This window comes from Zea mays, chromosome 4 (genome assembly GCF_902167145.1).
Source record: "Zea mays cultivar B73 chromosome 4, Zm-B73-REFERENCE-NAM-5.0, whole genome shotgun sequence".
Taxonomy (NCBI): domain Eukaryota; kingdom Viridiplantae; phylum Streptophyta; class Magnoliopsida; order Poales; family Poaceae; genus Zea; species Zea mays.
Genome location: NC_050099.1, coordinates 247,691,908 through 247,709,233, shown reverse-complemented (window position 1 = coordinate 247,709,233; position 17,326 = coordinate 247,691,908). Strand labels below are relative to the sequence as shown.

Below are 17,326 nucleotides of genomic sequence, written 5' to 3'. Positions count from 1 at the left end.
AAAATAACACTAATTGGTCATATAACAGTTACTAAATGAAAGGAGCGAGAGCCACAAGAGCACTACCAGATATGGCCTTTATATATTACAGAGTAAAAAAAAACTATTCCTTAGCATGACAAATTCTAGCTCTAAATTTGTAGCCATGCTTAAAGGCTGAAGGCTGAAGTGTCACATTCCAATTTTTCACCAGTCTGGCAGATCCATTGCCAAGCAAGCACATTCAACATGTACAGCGGGAGCTGTTTCAATAATGTACAACTGCTAGTGGTACAAGGCGTCTCAATCGCCATGAGATCAAGCATACCAACACACTGAACGAAGAACAATGGATACATCAGCAACGAACTACTTCTAGGTCCACTTCAGAGATGAAGAACCTGAGTCATTCGCTCCGCTCCTGTGTGTGCCCGCCCTCTGCTCAACGCACACTGATGGAGCAGAGCTCAGGATTCACTTATCTGCTCCAACTCAGTCACACCCACCGCAGTTGCCCCTGGTGTTCCAAGCTATGGCGGATGTCACCGTCGACAGCGATGACCTGCTTCCTCAGCGCTACAGCAGCAGGTTTATTGTTATATTTCACTTGGAACCTTGCGCTTTTGTCGTTGCTGATTGAGCCTTCCGGGATAATTTCATCCAAGAACTCGTCAGCCACGTCGCCGTCTTCATCGATCCTAAGCCTCCTTGTGTACCACCTAAAACCCTGGTTGGATAAACACAGGAACCAGATCATGGTTATAATGGCTGTTTTAAAATAAAGGGTAAAAAGGGTTACAAGCAGTACAAAATTTTAAGACATGTGACAAGGAATTGCATGTTTTCCTCAAAATATAGGCTACATACTGAAAGCACAAACATCCAAAAGGCATCTGTTTGGTAAGACCATTTAAGCTCGATGAAACATATGCACATGACTATAAAGGCACTCCGTTCCGTGAAGAAATATGATGCCAGAGGGGAAAACCCTACTATGACAGTGACGTACTTCAAAAGAGAAGACATGTAGCACAGAATTTGTTAGGTAAACAGATGAACAGATGCTCTCCGACATATAACATAAAATGTGCTACATCAACTCCTATATAAGATATCCCCTTCTTTTGTAAGTGCCAAAAATATTCACTGAACACGTAATATACACACAGAACAATGAACTAATGTAATTAAAGTCTGAAGACGAATATCAAGTATGCAAGTTTCATTTCCTACAACAGGAACTACAAGGTCTATTTGAATGATAGATGTGCGTGCAGTAGGTCGAGATGCCCATTTGCTAGTTTTATACCCTACAAGAATAAACAGTACTTTGCAAACAGAGGAATATTAACCGATGTAGCATTTTTTTTAAATGTATCATGGATATTCATCCTGGAATATACAGGAGGAGATAGTCATAAAGGTTGAAAAATGTTATCAAGAACTTGTTGTGAAACAGCCAGCAAAAGGCACAATGTCTCATAATGCCAAATCAAAAGGTCTGATTCCACCAAACACCTGTCATTTCTGTAACCAAGCTGAAAATCACGAATAACTCATGCCCGAAAATTGGAATACATGACTGCAAGTTTTAAAGAGTTTTAGAAAACAAATTTACAAATCATAATGCCAAAGCCCAGGCAATTAACCAACTATGAACTATCTCAAACAATGCCCTTGTAAACACTATACACGTTAGTAATACACATGGACCAGGCAATGAATCATTGGTAGCAACAAAAGCAGATATAACTCCGTAGCATGTTTGGTTACTTTAATCAGATACTGACATTGCTTGGTATTATCAATTTTGAGATAAGCAATAGTCCAACAACGAGGCAAGCGGATGAAATAAGATAAATTATTGAGTGTGGACTATTTGAACATACAATACACTTTATCGATCCAGTGGATTTTTAGGACAAAGACACAACATTAGGCCCTCCCATGTTCTGAACTACTGATATTTAACATCCATGTAACTTAAAGTAAGGCATGACATCTATACCTTCTCATACAACCCACGCATATAGCACTACAGCAGCACATGTAACCTCAGAGTGGAAGCAACTTGGCCTCAAATCGGTTACATCAACTTTTAATGCACCACAGCACAGAACATCAGCTGAAGACCATAAGGTCTAACAAAGATGATACACATTCGTTATTGCTTGCATTAGGCCATTCCTATGGCAATTTGACTTGACTATCTTTCTCTTAGCTAATCGACCACAAATGGTACACACAAAATTCAGCAGTGTGAGTTTGCGGCTATGACACCAAAATGAAGTGCACCATTTTCCTGAACTGCGTAACAATAAATGGTCATAAAATGCATCGTTGGGCTAAGCTACCTCTCCAGGAAATAAAATGACTGTCATAGAACTAACATGGAAGTAACCCAATTTGATGCTGGGCGCTAAAGGCTAACTCATTATCTTTCTGATTTCAGTCCAGAATGAAGATCCACAAAAGGAAAACCATCCATGTAAAAGGCATCATCATAAGCTAATAGTGCTACCCGCTACCCAGAGTTCAATTCTACATTTGCATTGGATTGAGCAGAGAGGACTAGTAACTTCCGCATAAACAAGTCAGGTAATCAATGTTACAAAAGTAATAACAAGTTTAACGTGGCACCGCCTACAAGTAGCTAATGTGGTTATCTAAGAGAAATCTCGAAGCCCAGCAATAATCAATTCAGCGACGCCTCGAACTCCCATCGCAATTCAGGGAGTCATCCCACCAGCAAGTCCAAGTCCATACCTTGGAGCTACCGGATACTAGCGCAACAGCACGCCACGAGCACCACGAAAAGAAGAAAAGGGGGCCATAACCGTTGACTCCGGAGCACAAGTACAACCGACGGCTATCATGGCAGAGGGGAAAGGAATCTCGAGGGTACCTGCACGCCGCCGTCCCCCTGCGGGCAGGGCACCAGCACGGGCACGGGCACCTGCCGCTCGACATGGACAGGAACCTTGACGCTGAACCCCTGCCTCACCCCGTGCGCCGCCGCCCTGTCATGAGGGAGTTCCGCCGCCGCCGCGGCGCCGCCGACGGAGGTCGGGGAGTCCGGGTGGTCGGCGTCGTCCCGCGAGATGCCTAGGAAGCCGGCGATCCGGCGGAAGAAGCCCATCGGCGGCGAGGACCCAGTCGATCCGACGGCGGCGCAGTGGGAATGCCAATTGCCGGCCGACGCGACGTGAAGAGTTCGGGCTCTGGGTTGGGTTGGGTGTGGCCTGTGGGGGTGGAAAAAATCGATATTTTGTCACTCTTAGTCTTAGCCCCACTCTTGGCCCAGTTTCTATAATTTGTGGGACGTGTCAATAACAAAATAGCAAATGGTTCAAATAAAAAGTTAAAAACGTTATAAGGTCTGTTTGGGATCACATGTACTAAATTTTAGTAAGATTTAGTAAGATGCTAAATTAGTAGTGTTAAAGTTTATCACTTTACTTTTATTTGGATAGTAGTACTAAAGAAGAGAAGAGTTAATTTGCTAATAGGTGTTAAACTTTGCCATGCAAGAAGAGCTAATTTGTTAATAGGTGTTAAACTTTAGCACTGCTCTTTTAGTATGTCTATTTGGTTTCATACATACTAAACTTTAGTAAAAAGTGTTATGTTAAACTTAAGTACTATAAAAACTGATAGGGAAGCGGGAGCGTAGATGGAAGCTAGATATTTTTTACCCAAATTCTTGTTTTATTTGTTTTTTTCATCTTTCTCGAGTTATGATTTTTGTTTGGTTTATGTTTATATAAGAAAAAAAAACCAGCCTCACTATGGGATGATTGGGGACTTTGGCACTAAGAACTTATTTGAGAGTAAGTATACCGAAGAGAATAGAAGGCTAAAATCTTATATGTATTTACTTTTAAACAATAAGAGGATTTTAGTCTCTTCAATTCTCTCTAAAAAACCGAAGCCCGTCCGGCGTAGTGTAACCATCATTATTATTTCAATTTTATAGATGCCACAAAGTTGAAAATGATTTAATGGATCAGAATTTAGGTACACACAAAGGGGCAATGACTGTTATGCAAGCAGTTCTTTTGTGCAAGCAAACCATTTTATCCATTAGATTACAATCCTACCATAGATACAATTATAGTTTGTTAGATGTTTTTTTATAAAGATTATTAAGCTGATGGTGAAAGAGTTTAATTCTTAAATATGACCTACGGTTAGATAACGATCTAATGACAGTCGTGCCCACACAAAAGACGCGAAATTTGGGCAGCATATGCATGCGTTGCCATCTATACTACCATCATACCCAATAAAGTTGGAATATTTTGATCCCTATCGTCCTTGGCATAATCATTTTTTTATTCGGTGATGATAACGATACACATGCCGCTTACATATATAATGACATCATATATATGATTAATAATTAATTAATTGGTGATGGTGATGAGCCTGCCGTAGGCCTTGCGGTCGTTGTCCTTGGGCACGGTGACGGTGAGCACGCCGTCCTGGAGCGCGGCCTGCGCGCCGTCGGTGTTGGCGTTGGGCGGGAGGCGCACGGTGCGCACGAAGCGGTCGGAGCTGCGCTCGACGCGGTGCCAGCGGTCGCCCTTCTCCTCGGCGGCGCGCTGCCGCTGCCCGCTGATCCGGAGCAGCCTCTCCTCCTCCACCTCCACCTTCACCTCGTCGCGGCGCAGCCCGGGGAGGTCCGCCATGAACACGTGCGCCGTCGGCGTCTCCTTCCAGTCCATGCTGGCCGTCGCGAACGGCGGCAGGCCTAGCGCCGGCGCCGCGAACGCCGCCAGCGTGATGGCGTCCACTAGCGGCCCCTGCTCCGCGATGTCGATGCTCACCGGCTCCACTGCCGCCGCCTCCGTGCCGGCGCCGGCGCCGGTGCCAGTGCGCGCGCCGCCGCCCTTCTGCTGCTGCTGCTGCTGCGGCGGCGGCTGATGCTTGCGGCCCAGTATGCTGGTGAGCATCGACATGTCAGTAGCGCGCTGTGTAGTGTCCTCGCTTCTGCTTGGCGTGGTCCAGTGCGTCCATGCTACCTTCTCTATTTATAGCTACTAGCTGCGGCAAGCGAAGGGAAAGGAACACTCTTGGTTGGTTGGTGATGACTCGGCCTAGATGCCATCGGCATGAATGCATATATGATCATCTTCTAGGAGCTTGTATTGTATGATGACGATGAGAGATTCGAGCCTCTCTCTCTTGTTAGGACTTATGGGCTTGGCCCAATTAAGAATTTCTAATAAATCACAGGAAAATCTCAAAAGCCCATATAAGTGGATGACAAAGGGATAGGTGGAACCAATAGCACCATATTGCTAACTCTTGTGGAGTAGAGCTAACTTAAATATGGAAGCCACACTCACTCACCAAGTCATGGATGAGAGGAGAGAGTGTGGAGAGCCACACGCACGCGCGCGCTCGCTCGCCGGGCCGAAGGGCGCACGACATGCGCGTGAATGGTCCGCCGAAATCCGGCCCCTCGCCTTGCGGGGGCGCGGCTACCTTTTGCCGTTTGATTTTTTGGTTTCTTGGCTGTTACGCTTATCCTAACCGATCGCTATAAAATCTCAACTGATTGCGAGATTTTCGTGGGCGGATAAGCACGGGTCGCGGACTCGGCCCTATAAAAGGAGCCCGGCAGCCAGCCTCCAAATTATCCCAGATCCCAGTTCGCCTTCGCCTCTCTTCATAGCTGAGCCGCCTTTTAGTTCCCTTCGTCCCGACCGCAGAGGTGCATCTGCGATCAGGAGAGCAGGTCTCCGGAACCCTTCGTCTTCTAGATCCTGCACCGGGAGAGGGCGAATAAGGTTTTTGGGAAGCGTCTTCACGCGACTGCTCGTGATCTTCTGACATCGTCGACCCAGCTGATCCTGGCGCGCGCCAACAATCAGTAAGTCTAATCAGTACGCATCATCTGATTTGGCTTTTATTTCAGTTCTTCTGATTTGGTCATGATTTATATTCGGAATTTAATTTGGAATTTGTCTAATTATTCAACAATCCAAAAACCTTATTGTAGACAATTTCCTAGTTTTTCTATGGCTGCTTTTGCCGATGCGCTCAAGCCAGAAAAGTTCAATGGTATGCACTTTAAGAGATGGCAAGTCAAGGCCACGCTCTGGCTTACTGCTATGAATGTCTTCCATGTTAGTAAAGGCAGACCTGAGGGTCCACTGACTCCTGAACAGGAGAAAGAGTACGACCATGCCAATACTATGTTCACGGGAGCCGTTCTTAGCGCCCTTGTTGACCGTCTGGTTGATGCGAATATGCAGTACACAGACGGGAAAGAGTTGTGGGATGCACTTACTACTAAGTATGGTGCATCAGATGCTGGCAGTGACCTGTATATCATGGAGAGCTTTCATGATTATAAGATGGTTGATAATCGCTCTATTGTAGAGCAAGCTCATGAAATACAGTGTATAGCCAAGGAGCTCGACCACCTTAAGATAGTCCTTCCTGACCGATTTGTGGCTGGGTGCATTATTGCAAAGTTGCCTTCTACATGGAGGAACTTCGCCACAGCTCTGAAACATAAGAGACAGGAGATATCAGTTGAAAATCTGATAGCGTCTCTGGATGTTGAGGAGAAAGCTCGGGCTAAGGACACGGGATCTAAAGGAGGCGAGGCAACTCCAGCGCCAACATGGTTCAAAGGAACCACAACAAGGGCAAAGGAAAGCCAAAATCTAACAAGCCCAACAAAACTACCAACTTCAAGAAGAAGAAGAACAAGGCTGAATTGACATGTTTCGCATGTGGCGAGGCGGGTCATTTTGCCAAGGATTGTCCCGATCGAGCGGATCGCCGTGGCAAAAAGGGCAATGTCAACACAGTGGTCGCTAGCAATGAGGAAGACAAAGGGTATGATAATTTACCTTTCATCTTCTCAGTATTTCAATCACCTAGCTGGTGGCTTGATACTGGTGCTAATGTTCATGTGTGTTCTGACATTAACTTGTTCTCTTCTTATCAGGGCGCCCGGGTGTCGGGGACCATAATTAGGGGTACCCTCAAGACGCCTAATTCTCAGCTGGTAACCCCCATCAGCATAAAGCTGCAAAGGCCTGATGGGTCCGATTAAGTCAGGGATCAGTCCACACGAGTGACTCGATCACGCTTCGCCCGAGCCTAGCCTCGGCCAAGGGCAGCCGACCTCAAGAGACTTCCGTCTCGCCCGAGGCCCCCCTTTTTACGGCGGACACACCTCCGGCTCGCCCGAGGCCTTGGCTTCGCTTAGAAGCAACCCTGACTAAATCGCCGCGCCGACTGACCAGGTTGCAGGAGCATTTAACGCAAAGGTGGCCTGACACCTTTATCCTGACACGCGCCCCCCGGCAGAGCCGAAGTGACCGCCGTCACTCCACCGCTCCACTGACCAGTCTGACAGAAGGACAGCGCCACCTGCGCCACTCCGACTGCAGTGCCACTCGACAGAATGAGTCTGACAGGCAGTCAGGCCTGGCCAAAGGCGCCATAGGAAACTCCGCTCCGCCCGACCCCAGGGCTCGGACTCGGGCTAAGACCCGGAAGACGGCGAACTCCGCTCCGCCCGACCCCAGGGCTCGGACTCGGGCTAAGACCCGGAAGACGGCGAACTCCGCTCCGCCCGACCCCAGGGCTCGGACTCGGGCTAAGACCCGGAAGACGGCGAACTCGCTCCGCCCGACCCCAGGGCTCGGACTCGGGCTAAGACCTGGAAGACGGCGAACTCCGCTCCGCCCGACCCCAGGGCTCGGACTCGGGCTAAGACCCGGAAGACGGCGAACTCCGCTCCGCCCGACCCCAGGGCTCGGACTCGGGCTCAGCCCCAGAAGACGACGAAACTCCGCCTCGCCCGACCCCAGGGCTCGGACTCCGCCCTGGCCTCGGTCGAACGATCTCCGCCTCGCCCGACCCGGGGGCTCGGCCTCGGCCACGGAAGACAGACTCGACCCCGGCTTCGGAGGAGCCCCCACGTCGCCCGACCTAGGGCACAGGCCCGCCACATCAACAGGAAGCGCCATCATCATCCTACCCCGAGCCGACTCGAGTCACGGAGAACAAGACCGGCGTCCCATCTGGCTAGCTCCGCTAGATGGACAATGATGGCGCTTCGCAAGCTCTGTGACGACGACGGCTCTCAGCTCTCTTACGGAAGCAAGGCGACGTCAGCAAGGACTCGACCGCTCCTACAGTTGTCCCTCCGCCAGGCTCCGTTGCTCCTCCGACAGCCACGACATCACGCCAGCAAGGTGCCAAGACCTCTCCGGCTGCCACATTGGCATGTACCTAGGGCGCTAGCTCTCTCTCCGCTAGACACGTAGCACTCTGCTACACCCCCCGTTGTACACCTGGATCCTCTCCTTACGACTATAAAAGGAAGGACCAGGGCCTTCTTAGAGGAGGTTGGCCGCGCGGGGACGAGGACGAGACAGGCGCTCTCTTGGGGCCACTCGCTTCCCTCACCCGCGTGGACGCTTGTAACCCCCCTACTGCAAGCGCACCCGACCTGGGCGCGGGACGAACACGAAGGCCGCGGGATCTCCACCTCTCTCACGCCCGTCTCCGGCCACCTCGCCTCTCCCCCCTTCGCGCTCGCCCACGCGCTCGACCCATCTGGGCTGGGGCACGCAGCACACTCACTCGTCGGCTTGGGGACCCCCCGGTCTCGAAACGCCGACAGTTGGCGCGCCAGGTAGGGGCACGCTGCGTGTTGACGAACAGCTTCCCGTCAAGCTCCAGATGGGCAGTCTCCAGCAACCTCTCCGGCCCGGGACGGTGCTCCGTTTCGGGAGTCTTGAGTTCATGTCCTTCGACGGCAGCTACGACATGATACTCCTTCCACCGCCGCGCGACAACGACAATGGCGGTCGACAACCCGCCCGCCGGCGGCGGAATCGGCGACATCTTCCCCGCGCGGTGGAAGAACAACATCCGAGCTCGCCCCGTCCTCTCCCCCGCCAACGGATGAGGAGGCGGGGCAACCAAGGCCAAGCGGGAGGCCGCGCTTCGTCGGCTGTCGAGCGAATCGACGTCCCCAGCGCCCCGACGGAAGGCACGCCGGGCGTCGACCTCGCGTTCGAGACGGAGACAAGCGCTTTCCCCCCGCGACACGCCAACCCCGAGCAAGTTGACGACGCCGACGCACTCGCGAGGAGCTTGCAGGACGTCGCCCTTGTCCCTGAGATGACGGTGCAACCAGTCCCCGATGTAACTACGTCGCTCCTCGTCGACCAAAAGGTACCGACTAACTCCCATCTTACGTCATTTCGACTCGGCCTCAACCCGCCAAGCGACCTCGCTTTGGCGGGCGCTCTCATTGAGGCGAGTGCAACCCCACTGAGGTTTCGTATGCGGTCGCCTTGGGACCGGTTGACGGACGCCTCGACCTACGGGCCCTCCGGGTCCGAGGAAGATGACGATCCCAGCATCTGTTGGGATTTCTCTGGACTTGGCAACCCCAGTGCCATGCGGGACTTCATGACCGCATGTGACTACTGCCTCTCCGACTGTTCCGACGGAAGCCGCAGCCTCAACGACGAGGGCTGCGGCCCAAGCCGCGAATGTTTCCACGTTGAGCTGGGGGATCCCTCCGAAGGCAACCATCTTGGCATGCCGGAGGACAGTGATTTTCCTAGGCTCGTGCCTCGCGCCGACATCCCGTGGGAGCTAGCTGTGGTCCCCGTTCCGACGGGGGGTCACGACCCACAGCTCGAGCAAATCCGTGGGGCACAGGCCAGGCTCGACGAGGGAACAGGAGCGCTTGAGACGATCCGCCGGGACGTCGGGCAGGTATGGGCGGGCCAACCCCCGGCCGGAGAAATACGTCACCTGCCCCAGGGTCTCCAGCACCGCGTCGCCAACGATGTCAGGGTCAGGCCGCCGCCCGCATCCAGCGGGGTTGGTCAGAACCTGGCAGCCGCAGCGATACTCCTCCGCGCGATGCCGGAGCCATCAACCACCGAGGGTCGGCGAATCCAGGGAGAGCTCAAGAATCTCCTGGAAGGCGCTGCGGCCCGACGGGCCGAGAGCACTGCCTCCCGAAGGCAGGGATATCCCTCGGAACCTCATGCCGCGACTTCCCGATTCATGCGGGAAGCCTCGGTCTACACCGGGCGCACGCGCAACACCGCGCCTGCGGCCCCGGGCCACCTCGGCAACGAGCACCATCGACGCGACCGTCGGGCCCACCTCGACGAAAGGGTGCGCCGAGGTTACCACCCCAGGCGTGGGGGACGCTACGACAGCGGGGAGGATCGGAGTCCCTCGCCCGAACCACCCGGTCCGCAGGCCTTCAGTCGGGCCATCCGACGGGCGCCGTTCCCGACCCGGTTCCGACCCCCGACTACTATAACGAAGTACTCGGGGGAAACGAGGCCGGAACTGTGGCTCGCGGACTACCGCCTGGCCTGCCAACTAGGAGGAACGGACGACGACAACCTCATCATCCGTAACCTCCCCCTGTTCCTCTCCGACACTGCTCGCGCCTGGTTGGAACACCTGCCTCCGGGGCAGATCTCCAACTGGGACGACTTGGTCCAAGCCTTCGCCGGCAATTTCCAGGGCACGTACGTGCGCCCCGGGAATTCCTGGGACCTCCGGAGCTGCCGGCAACAGCCGGGAGAGCCTCTCCGGGACTACATCCGGCGATTCTCGAAGCAGCGCACCGAGCTGCCCAACATCACCGACTCGGATGTCATCGGCGCGTTCCTCGCTGGCACCACCTGCCGCGACCTGGTGAGCAAGCTGGGTCGCAAGACCCCCACCAGGGCGAGCGAGCTGATGGACATCGCCACCAAGTTCGCCTCTGGCCAGGAGGCGGTTGAGGCTATCTTCCGAAAGGACAAGCAGCCCCAGGGCCGCCCATCGGAAGAGGCTCCCGAGGCGTCTACTCCGTGCAGCGCCAAGAAGAAAGGCAAGAATAAGTCGCAATCGAAACGCGACGCCGCTGACGCGGACCTTGTCGCCGCCGCCGAGTACAAGAACCCTCGGAAGCCCCCCAGAGGTGCAAACCTCTTCGACAAGATGCTCAAGGAGCCGTGCCCCTACCATCAGGGGCCCGTCAAGCACACCCTCGAGGAGTGCGTCATGCTTCGGCGTCACTTCCACAGGGCCGGGCCACCCGTCGAGGGTGGCAGGGCCCGCGACGACGACAAGAACGAAGATCACCAAGCAGGAGAGTTCCCCGAGGTCCGCGACTGCTTCATGATCTACGGAGGGCATGCGGCGAATGCCTCGGCTCGGCATCGCAAGCAAGAGCGCCGGGAGGTCTGCTCGGTGAAGGTGGCGGCGCCAGTCTACCTAGACTAGTCCGACAAGCCCATCACCTTCGACCAGGCCGACCACCCCGACCGCGTGCCGAGCCCGGGGAAATACCCGCTCGTCGTCGACCCTGTCATCGGCAACGTCAGGCTCACCAAGGTCCTGATGGATGGGGGCAGTTGCCTCAACATCATCTACGCCCAGACCCTCAAGCTCCTGCGCGTCGATCTGTCCTCCGTCCGGGCGGGCGCTGCGCCCTTCCACGGGATCGTACCTGGGAAGCGCATCCAGCCCCTCGGACGACTCGACCTCCCCGTCTGCTTCGGAACGCCCTCCAACTTCCGAAGGGAGACCCTGACGTTCGAGGTGGTCGGGTTCCGAGGAACCTACCACGCTGTACTGGGGAGGCCATGCTACGCGAAGTTCATGGCCGTCCCCAACTACACCTACTTGAAGCTCAAGATGCCGGGCCCCAACGGGGTCATCACCGTCGGCCCCACGTACAAACACGCGTTCGAATGCGACGTGGAGTGCGTGGAGTACGCCGAGGCCCTCGCCGAGTCCGAGGCCCTCATCGCCAACCTGGAGAACCTCTCCAAGGAGGTGCCAGACGTGAAGCGTCACGCCGGCAACTTCGAGCCAGCGGAGACGGTTAAGGCCGTCCCTCTCGACCCCAGTGGTGACACCTCCAAGCAGATCCGGATTGGGTCCGGGCTCGACCCCAAATAGGAAGCAGTGCTCGTCGACTTTCTCCGCGCAAACGCCGACGTCTTTGCGTGGAGTCCCTCGGACATGCCCGGCATACCGAGGGATGTCGCCGAGCACTCGCTGGATATTCGGGCCGGAGCCCGACCCGTCAGGCAGCCTCTGCGCTGATTCGACGAGGAGAAGCGCAGAGTGATAGGCGAGGAGATCCACAAGCTAATGGCGGCAGGGTTCATCAAAGAGGTATTCCATCCCGAATGGCTTGCCAACCCTGTGCTTGTGAGGAAGAAAGGGGGGAAATGGCGGATGTGTGTAGACTACACTGGTCTCAACAAAGCATGTCCGAAGGTTCCCTACCCTCTGCCTCGCATCGATCAAATCGTGGATTCCACCGCTGGGTGCGAAACCCTGTCCTTCCTCGATGCCTACTCAGGGTATCACCAGATCCGGATGAAAGAGTCCGACCAGCTTGCGACTTCTTTCATCACACCGTTCGGCATGTACTGCTATGTCACCATGCCGTTCGGTTTGAGGAATGCGGGCGCGACGTACCAACGGTGCATGAACCATGTGTTCGGCGAACACATCGGTCGCACAGTCGAGGCCTACGTCGATGACATCGTAGTCAAGACAAGGAAGGCTTCCGACCTCCTCTCCGATCTTGAAGTGACATTCCGATGTCTCAAGGCGAAAGGAGTCAAGCTCAATCCTGAGAAGTGTGTCTTCGGGGTGCCCCGAGGCATGCTCCTGGGGTTCATCGTCTCCGAGCGAGGCATCGAAGCCAACCCGGAGAAGATCGCAGCCATCACCAGCATGGGACCCATCAAGGACTTAAAAGGCGTACAGAGGGTCATGGGATGCCTCGCGGCCCTGAGCCGCTTCATCTCACGCCTCGACGAAAGAGGTCTGCCTCTGTACCGCCTCTTAAGGAAGACCGAGTGTTTCGCTTGGACCCTTGAGGCCGAGGAAGCCCTCGAGAACCTGAAGGCGCTCCTTACAAAGGCGTCTGTCTTGGTGCCCCCAGCTGATGGAGAAGCCCTCTTGGTCTACGTCGCCGCCACCACTCAGGTGGTTAGCGCCGCGATTGTGGTCGAGAGGCAAGAGGAAGGGCATGCACTGCCCGTTCAGAGGCCAGTCTACTTCGTCAGCGAGGTACTGTCCGAGACCAAGATCCGCTACCCACAAGTTCAGAAGCTACTGTATGCTGTGATCCTGACAAGGCGGAAGTTACGACACTACTTCGAGTCTCATCCGGTAACTGTGGTGTCATCCTTCCCCCTCGGGGAGATCATCCAGTGCCGAGAGGCCTCGGGCAGGATCGCAAAGTGGGCGGTGGAAATCATGGGCGAAACGATCTCGTTCGCCCCTCGGAAGGCCATCAAGTCCCAGGTGTTGGCGGACTTCGTGGCCGAATGGGTCGACACCCAGCTGCCGACGGCTCCGATCCAACCGGAGCTCTGGGCCATGTTTTTCGACGGGTCGCTGATGAAGACAGGAGCCGGCGCGGGCCTGCTCTTCATCTCGCCCCTCGGAAAGCATCTGCGCTACGTGCTGCGCCTCCATTTCCCGGCGTCCAACAATGTGGCCGAGTACGAAGCTCTGGTCAACGGGTTGCGAATCGCCATCGAGCTAGGGGTCAGACGCCTCGACGCCCGCGGTGATTCGCAGCTCGTCATCAACCAAGTCATGAAGAACTCCCACTGCCGCGACCCGAAGATGGAGGCCTACTGCGATGAGGTTCGGCGCTTGGAAGACAAGTTCTTCGGGCTCGAGCTCAACCACATCGCTCGGCGCTACAACGAGACTGCAGACGAGCTGGCTAAAATAGCCTCGGGGCGAACGACGGTCCCCCCGAACGTCTTCTCCCGGGATCTGCATCAACCCTCCGTCAAGATCGACGACGCGCCCGAGCCCGAGGCACCCTCGGCTCAGCCCGAGGCACCCTCGGCTCGGCCCGAGGCACCCTCGGCTCAGCCCGAGGTACCCTCGGCCCCCGAGGCCGAGGCACTGAACGTCGAGGAGGAGCAGAGCGGCGCCACGCCTGATCGAAATTGGCAGGCCCCGTACCTGCGATATCTCCGCTAGGGAGAGCTACCCCTCGACCGAGCCGAGGCTCGACGGGTAGCGCGACGCGCCAAGTCATTCTTCTTGCTGGGCGATGAGGAGGAGCTCTACCACCGGAGCCCCTCGGGCATCCTCCAGCGATGCATCTCCATCGCCGAAGGTCAGGAACTCCTGCAAGAAATACACTCGGGGGCTTGCGGCCATCACGCAGCGCCTCGAGCCCTTGTCGGGAATGCCTTCCGGCAAGGTTTCTACTGGCCAACGGCGGTGGCTGACGCCACTAGAATTGTCCGCACCTGCGAAGGGTGCCAATTCTATGCGAAGCAGACCCACCTGCCCGCTTAGGCTCTGCAGATGATACCCATCACCTGGCCCTTCGCTGTATGGGGTCTGGACCTCGTCGGTCCCTTGCAGAAGGCGCCCGGGGGCTACACGCACCTGCTGGTCGCCATCGACAAATTCTCCAAGTGGATCGAGGTCCGACCCCTGAACAGCATTAGGTCTGAGCAGGCGGTGGCGTTCTTCACCAACATCATCCATCGCTTCGGGGTCCCAAACTCCATCATCACCGACAACGGTACCCAGTTCACCGGCAAAAAAATTCTTGGATTTTTGCGAGGATCACCATATCCGGGTGGACTGGGCCGCCGTGGCTCATCCCATGTCGAATGGGCAAGTAGAGCGTGCCAACGGCATGATTCTACAAGGGCTCAAGCCTCGGATCTACAACGGCCTCAACAGGTTTGGCAAGCGATGGATGAAGGAACTCCCCTCGGTGGTCTGGAGCCTAAGGACGACGCCGAGTCGTGCCACGGGTTTCACGCCGTTCTTCCTGGTCTACGGGGCCGAGGCTATCTTGCCCACTGACCTGGAATACGGCTCCCCGAGGACGAGGGCCTACACCGATCAAAGCAACCAAGCTAGCCGAGAAGAATCGCTGGACCAGCTGGAGGAGGCTCGGGACAGGGCCTTATTACACTCGGCGCGGTACCAGCAGTCCCTGCGACGCTACCACGCTCGAGGGGTCCGGCCCCGAGACTTCCAGGTGGGCGACCTGGTGCTTCGACTGCGGCAAGACGCCCGAGGAAGGCACAAACTCACGCCCCCCTGGGAGGGGCCATTCGTCATCGCCAAAGTTCTGAAGCCCGGAACATACAAGCTGGCCAACAATCAAGGCGAGATCTACGGCAACGCTTGGAACATCAAACAGCTACGTCGCTTCTACCCTTAAGATGTTTTCAAGTTATACCTCGCACCCACGCAAAGTTTAGTCATCAAGGAAGGGTCGGCCTCGCCTCGGCAAAGCCCGACCCTCCCTCGGGGGCTAAAAGGGGGGAGACCCCCTCTGCGTCGAAATTTTCCTCGAAAAAGGATCCCTTTTTAGCAGAATTTCTTTCGTGCTTTTTGACTACTTCGAAAAGTGAATCCTGGAAACGACGGAGTACACGTAAGCAGCCAAGGCTGACCGAGCCGAGGGACTCCTACGCCTCCGGGATACGGATACCTCACTCATCACCTTCTGCGATAAGTAACTCGCGTTCGGATAAAGTGATTCCGCGGACCGAATGTCTTCACGCTCGGAAGCTCTTCTGCCGAGACGGTCCTTCAAGCCTTCTCGACTGAATCGGTGACAGAGCCTCATGGACGGGCGAAAGTACGCGTAAGCGGCAAGGCCGACCGAGCCGAGGGACTCCCACGCCTCTGGGATACGGATACCTCACTCATCACCTTCCGCGAGAAGCAACTCTCGCCCACACAAACACCCCTGTTACCGACGGAAAGTCCAGATGCTCGACATGAGAGGAAAGGAGACGCGGCTTTGCAACGCAGCGAGGGTGTGTTTTCTGGCCTCGGCGGCCGCAAAAGGCACACGCTACAAGACGATCTGATCCTGCAGGCTCGGGTCTTCACGCTGAAGGGGGGTAGCACCCTCGGCATCGACGACGCCTTCAGCGAGGTCCGACCCAGCCTCGGACGACGACGCGGTCCAGGGACTTCTCTGGGAATCCGGCCCGAGCAGGCGGCTCGGCCGGTTACCCCTGGGGCCTCGGCCAAGCCTCTTCCAAGGGCGCCAGCCCGACCCGAGGCCTCGGCTGATCGACTCCGACGTCGACCCCCGCTGACGGGCAACCTGGCTAGGCTCCGGCCAACCAGGTTCCCATTTTCGAGCCAACTCCGCCTCTGTTCGTACTGATATCGCTACCCCTGGCCTCGGCTCATCGAAGAGCGGCCAAGGGGTCCCTTTAACTAAGCTAGAGGAGCCTCAGACGACAAGGCCGATCGAGCCGAGGGATTCCTACGCCTCCGGGATACGGATACCTCACTCGTCACCTTGACACGGGGCGACTCATGCTTGGTGAAGTGGTTCAGATAATCAACAGGCGAGACTTAGCGCTCGAAAATGAGGAAAAAACACGGCTCCGTGCCGAAGTTACATACATGTTCAGGCCTCGACAGCCACAATGAACAAAAACGCTGGCATTCAAAGTGTCGTTACAAACGGAACTCCGGTTCCCCCTCCGCAGGTACGAACAACCCCACTCCATGGGGAAGGCCTGCGGAACAACAGAAGACTGACGAGCGGCTCGCCGCCGCCCGCTCTGACTATGACAACGACCCCCGCACCAGATGGCCGAGCCACGACAGTGCAGGCCTCAGGGTGGGCACTGCTGCAATCTTGCCCTCGCCCACGCCGACGCTCGAGGGGCGAGGACAAGTACGAAGAACCGGAGGCCCAGGGCGTGGATGGTGGCAGTGATCCCGTCGGCGACGGGGACTTCTCGGGCCGCCTCCGCCTCGGCGCTGATAGCGGGGGCCGCCGGCCCCCCGGCAGATCCCCACTCAAATCCTCCCAGACGAGTGGGGCGCCGGCCTCTGCCGAAGGGCGCCATCCAGGTGCAAAAGCAGGGCCACCCCAGAACACGAACGCCGCCCTAGCAGCGCGCGGCATCGTGGGTGGTCCTCCCGTGCTCACGGCGCGGCAGCCGCCCCCCGGCAGGAGGGGCCGCCGGGAGCCAAGCCGACGACTCCGACACGCTGGAGGTGACGACGCCCGCCGTCGATCAGCCCCACGTTGTCCAAGTCCGCGCCGCCCGCAGGGCAGTGAGCGCCTCCTCCCTCGAACGCCGCGGGAGAGGGTGACCTGCAGACCCGCGCGGGAGGTAGAGCGCCGGCTCAGCCTGGACCCCACCCTAGCGAGGATGATGAACATCCTTGAAGCTGAGGGTGGGACCAAGATCGCAGCCCGGCTTGCTCTTCCCCACCCAGGAAGTGGTGGTCACCATCTTGGGTGACCACCGGCGTGGGGGTGCAGCCGGGCCGGCTGATGAAAATCCTTGAAGCC

At 56.0% G+C, this 17,326-nt stretch overlaps 2 protein-coding genes across 2 annotated transcripts; both read right to left on the bottom strand.

Annotated features, from left to right (window-relative positions):
- Nucleotides 1–127: 127 nt before the first annotated feature.
- On the bottom strand, nucleotides 128–3,203 carry LOC100273318 (uncharacterized). The gene is made up of 2 exons (NM_001147759.1): nucleotides 2,885–3,203; nucleotides 128–706 (listed from the first exon to the last, which is right to left on the bottom strand). Exons 1-2 carry the CDS (start codon nucleotides 3,116–3,118, stop codon nucleotides 476–478), a joined length of 465 nt encoding a protein of 154 aa, NP_001141231.1. The 5' UTR covers nucleotides 3,119–3,203; the 3' UTR covers nucleotides 128–475.
- A 1,095-nt stretch (nucleotides 3,204–4,298) lies between these two features.
- LOC103654949 (18.9 kDa heat shock protein-like) lies at nucleotides 4,299–4,970 on the bottom strand. Its single transcript, NM_001157527.2, has one exon. It carries the CDS (start codon nucleotides 4,938–4,940, stop codon nucleotides 4,386–4,388), a length of 555 nt encoding a protein of 184 aa, NP_001150999.2. The 5' UTR covers nucleotides 4,941–4,970; the 3' UTR covers nucleotides 4,299–4,385.
- Nucleotides 4,971–17,326: the final 12,356 nt, after the last annotated feature.

Bases quoted from the DNA above. Each gene is read 5' to 3' on its own strand.
- LOC103654949 (NM_001157527.2), bottom strand. From the start codon at position 4,940: ATGTCGATGCTCACCAGCATACTGGGCCGCAAGCATCAGCCGCCGCCG.
- LOC100273318 (NM_001147759.1), bottom strand. From the start codon at position 3,118: ATGGGCTTCTTCCGCCGGATCGCCGGCTTCCTAGGCATCTCGCGGGAC. The intron at 707-2,884 runs GTACCCTCGAGA...TTATCCAACCAG, and splicing joins AGGGGGACGGCGGCGTGCAG to GGTTTTAGGTGGTACACAAG.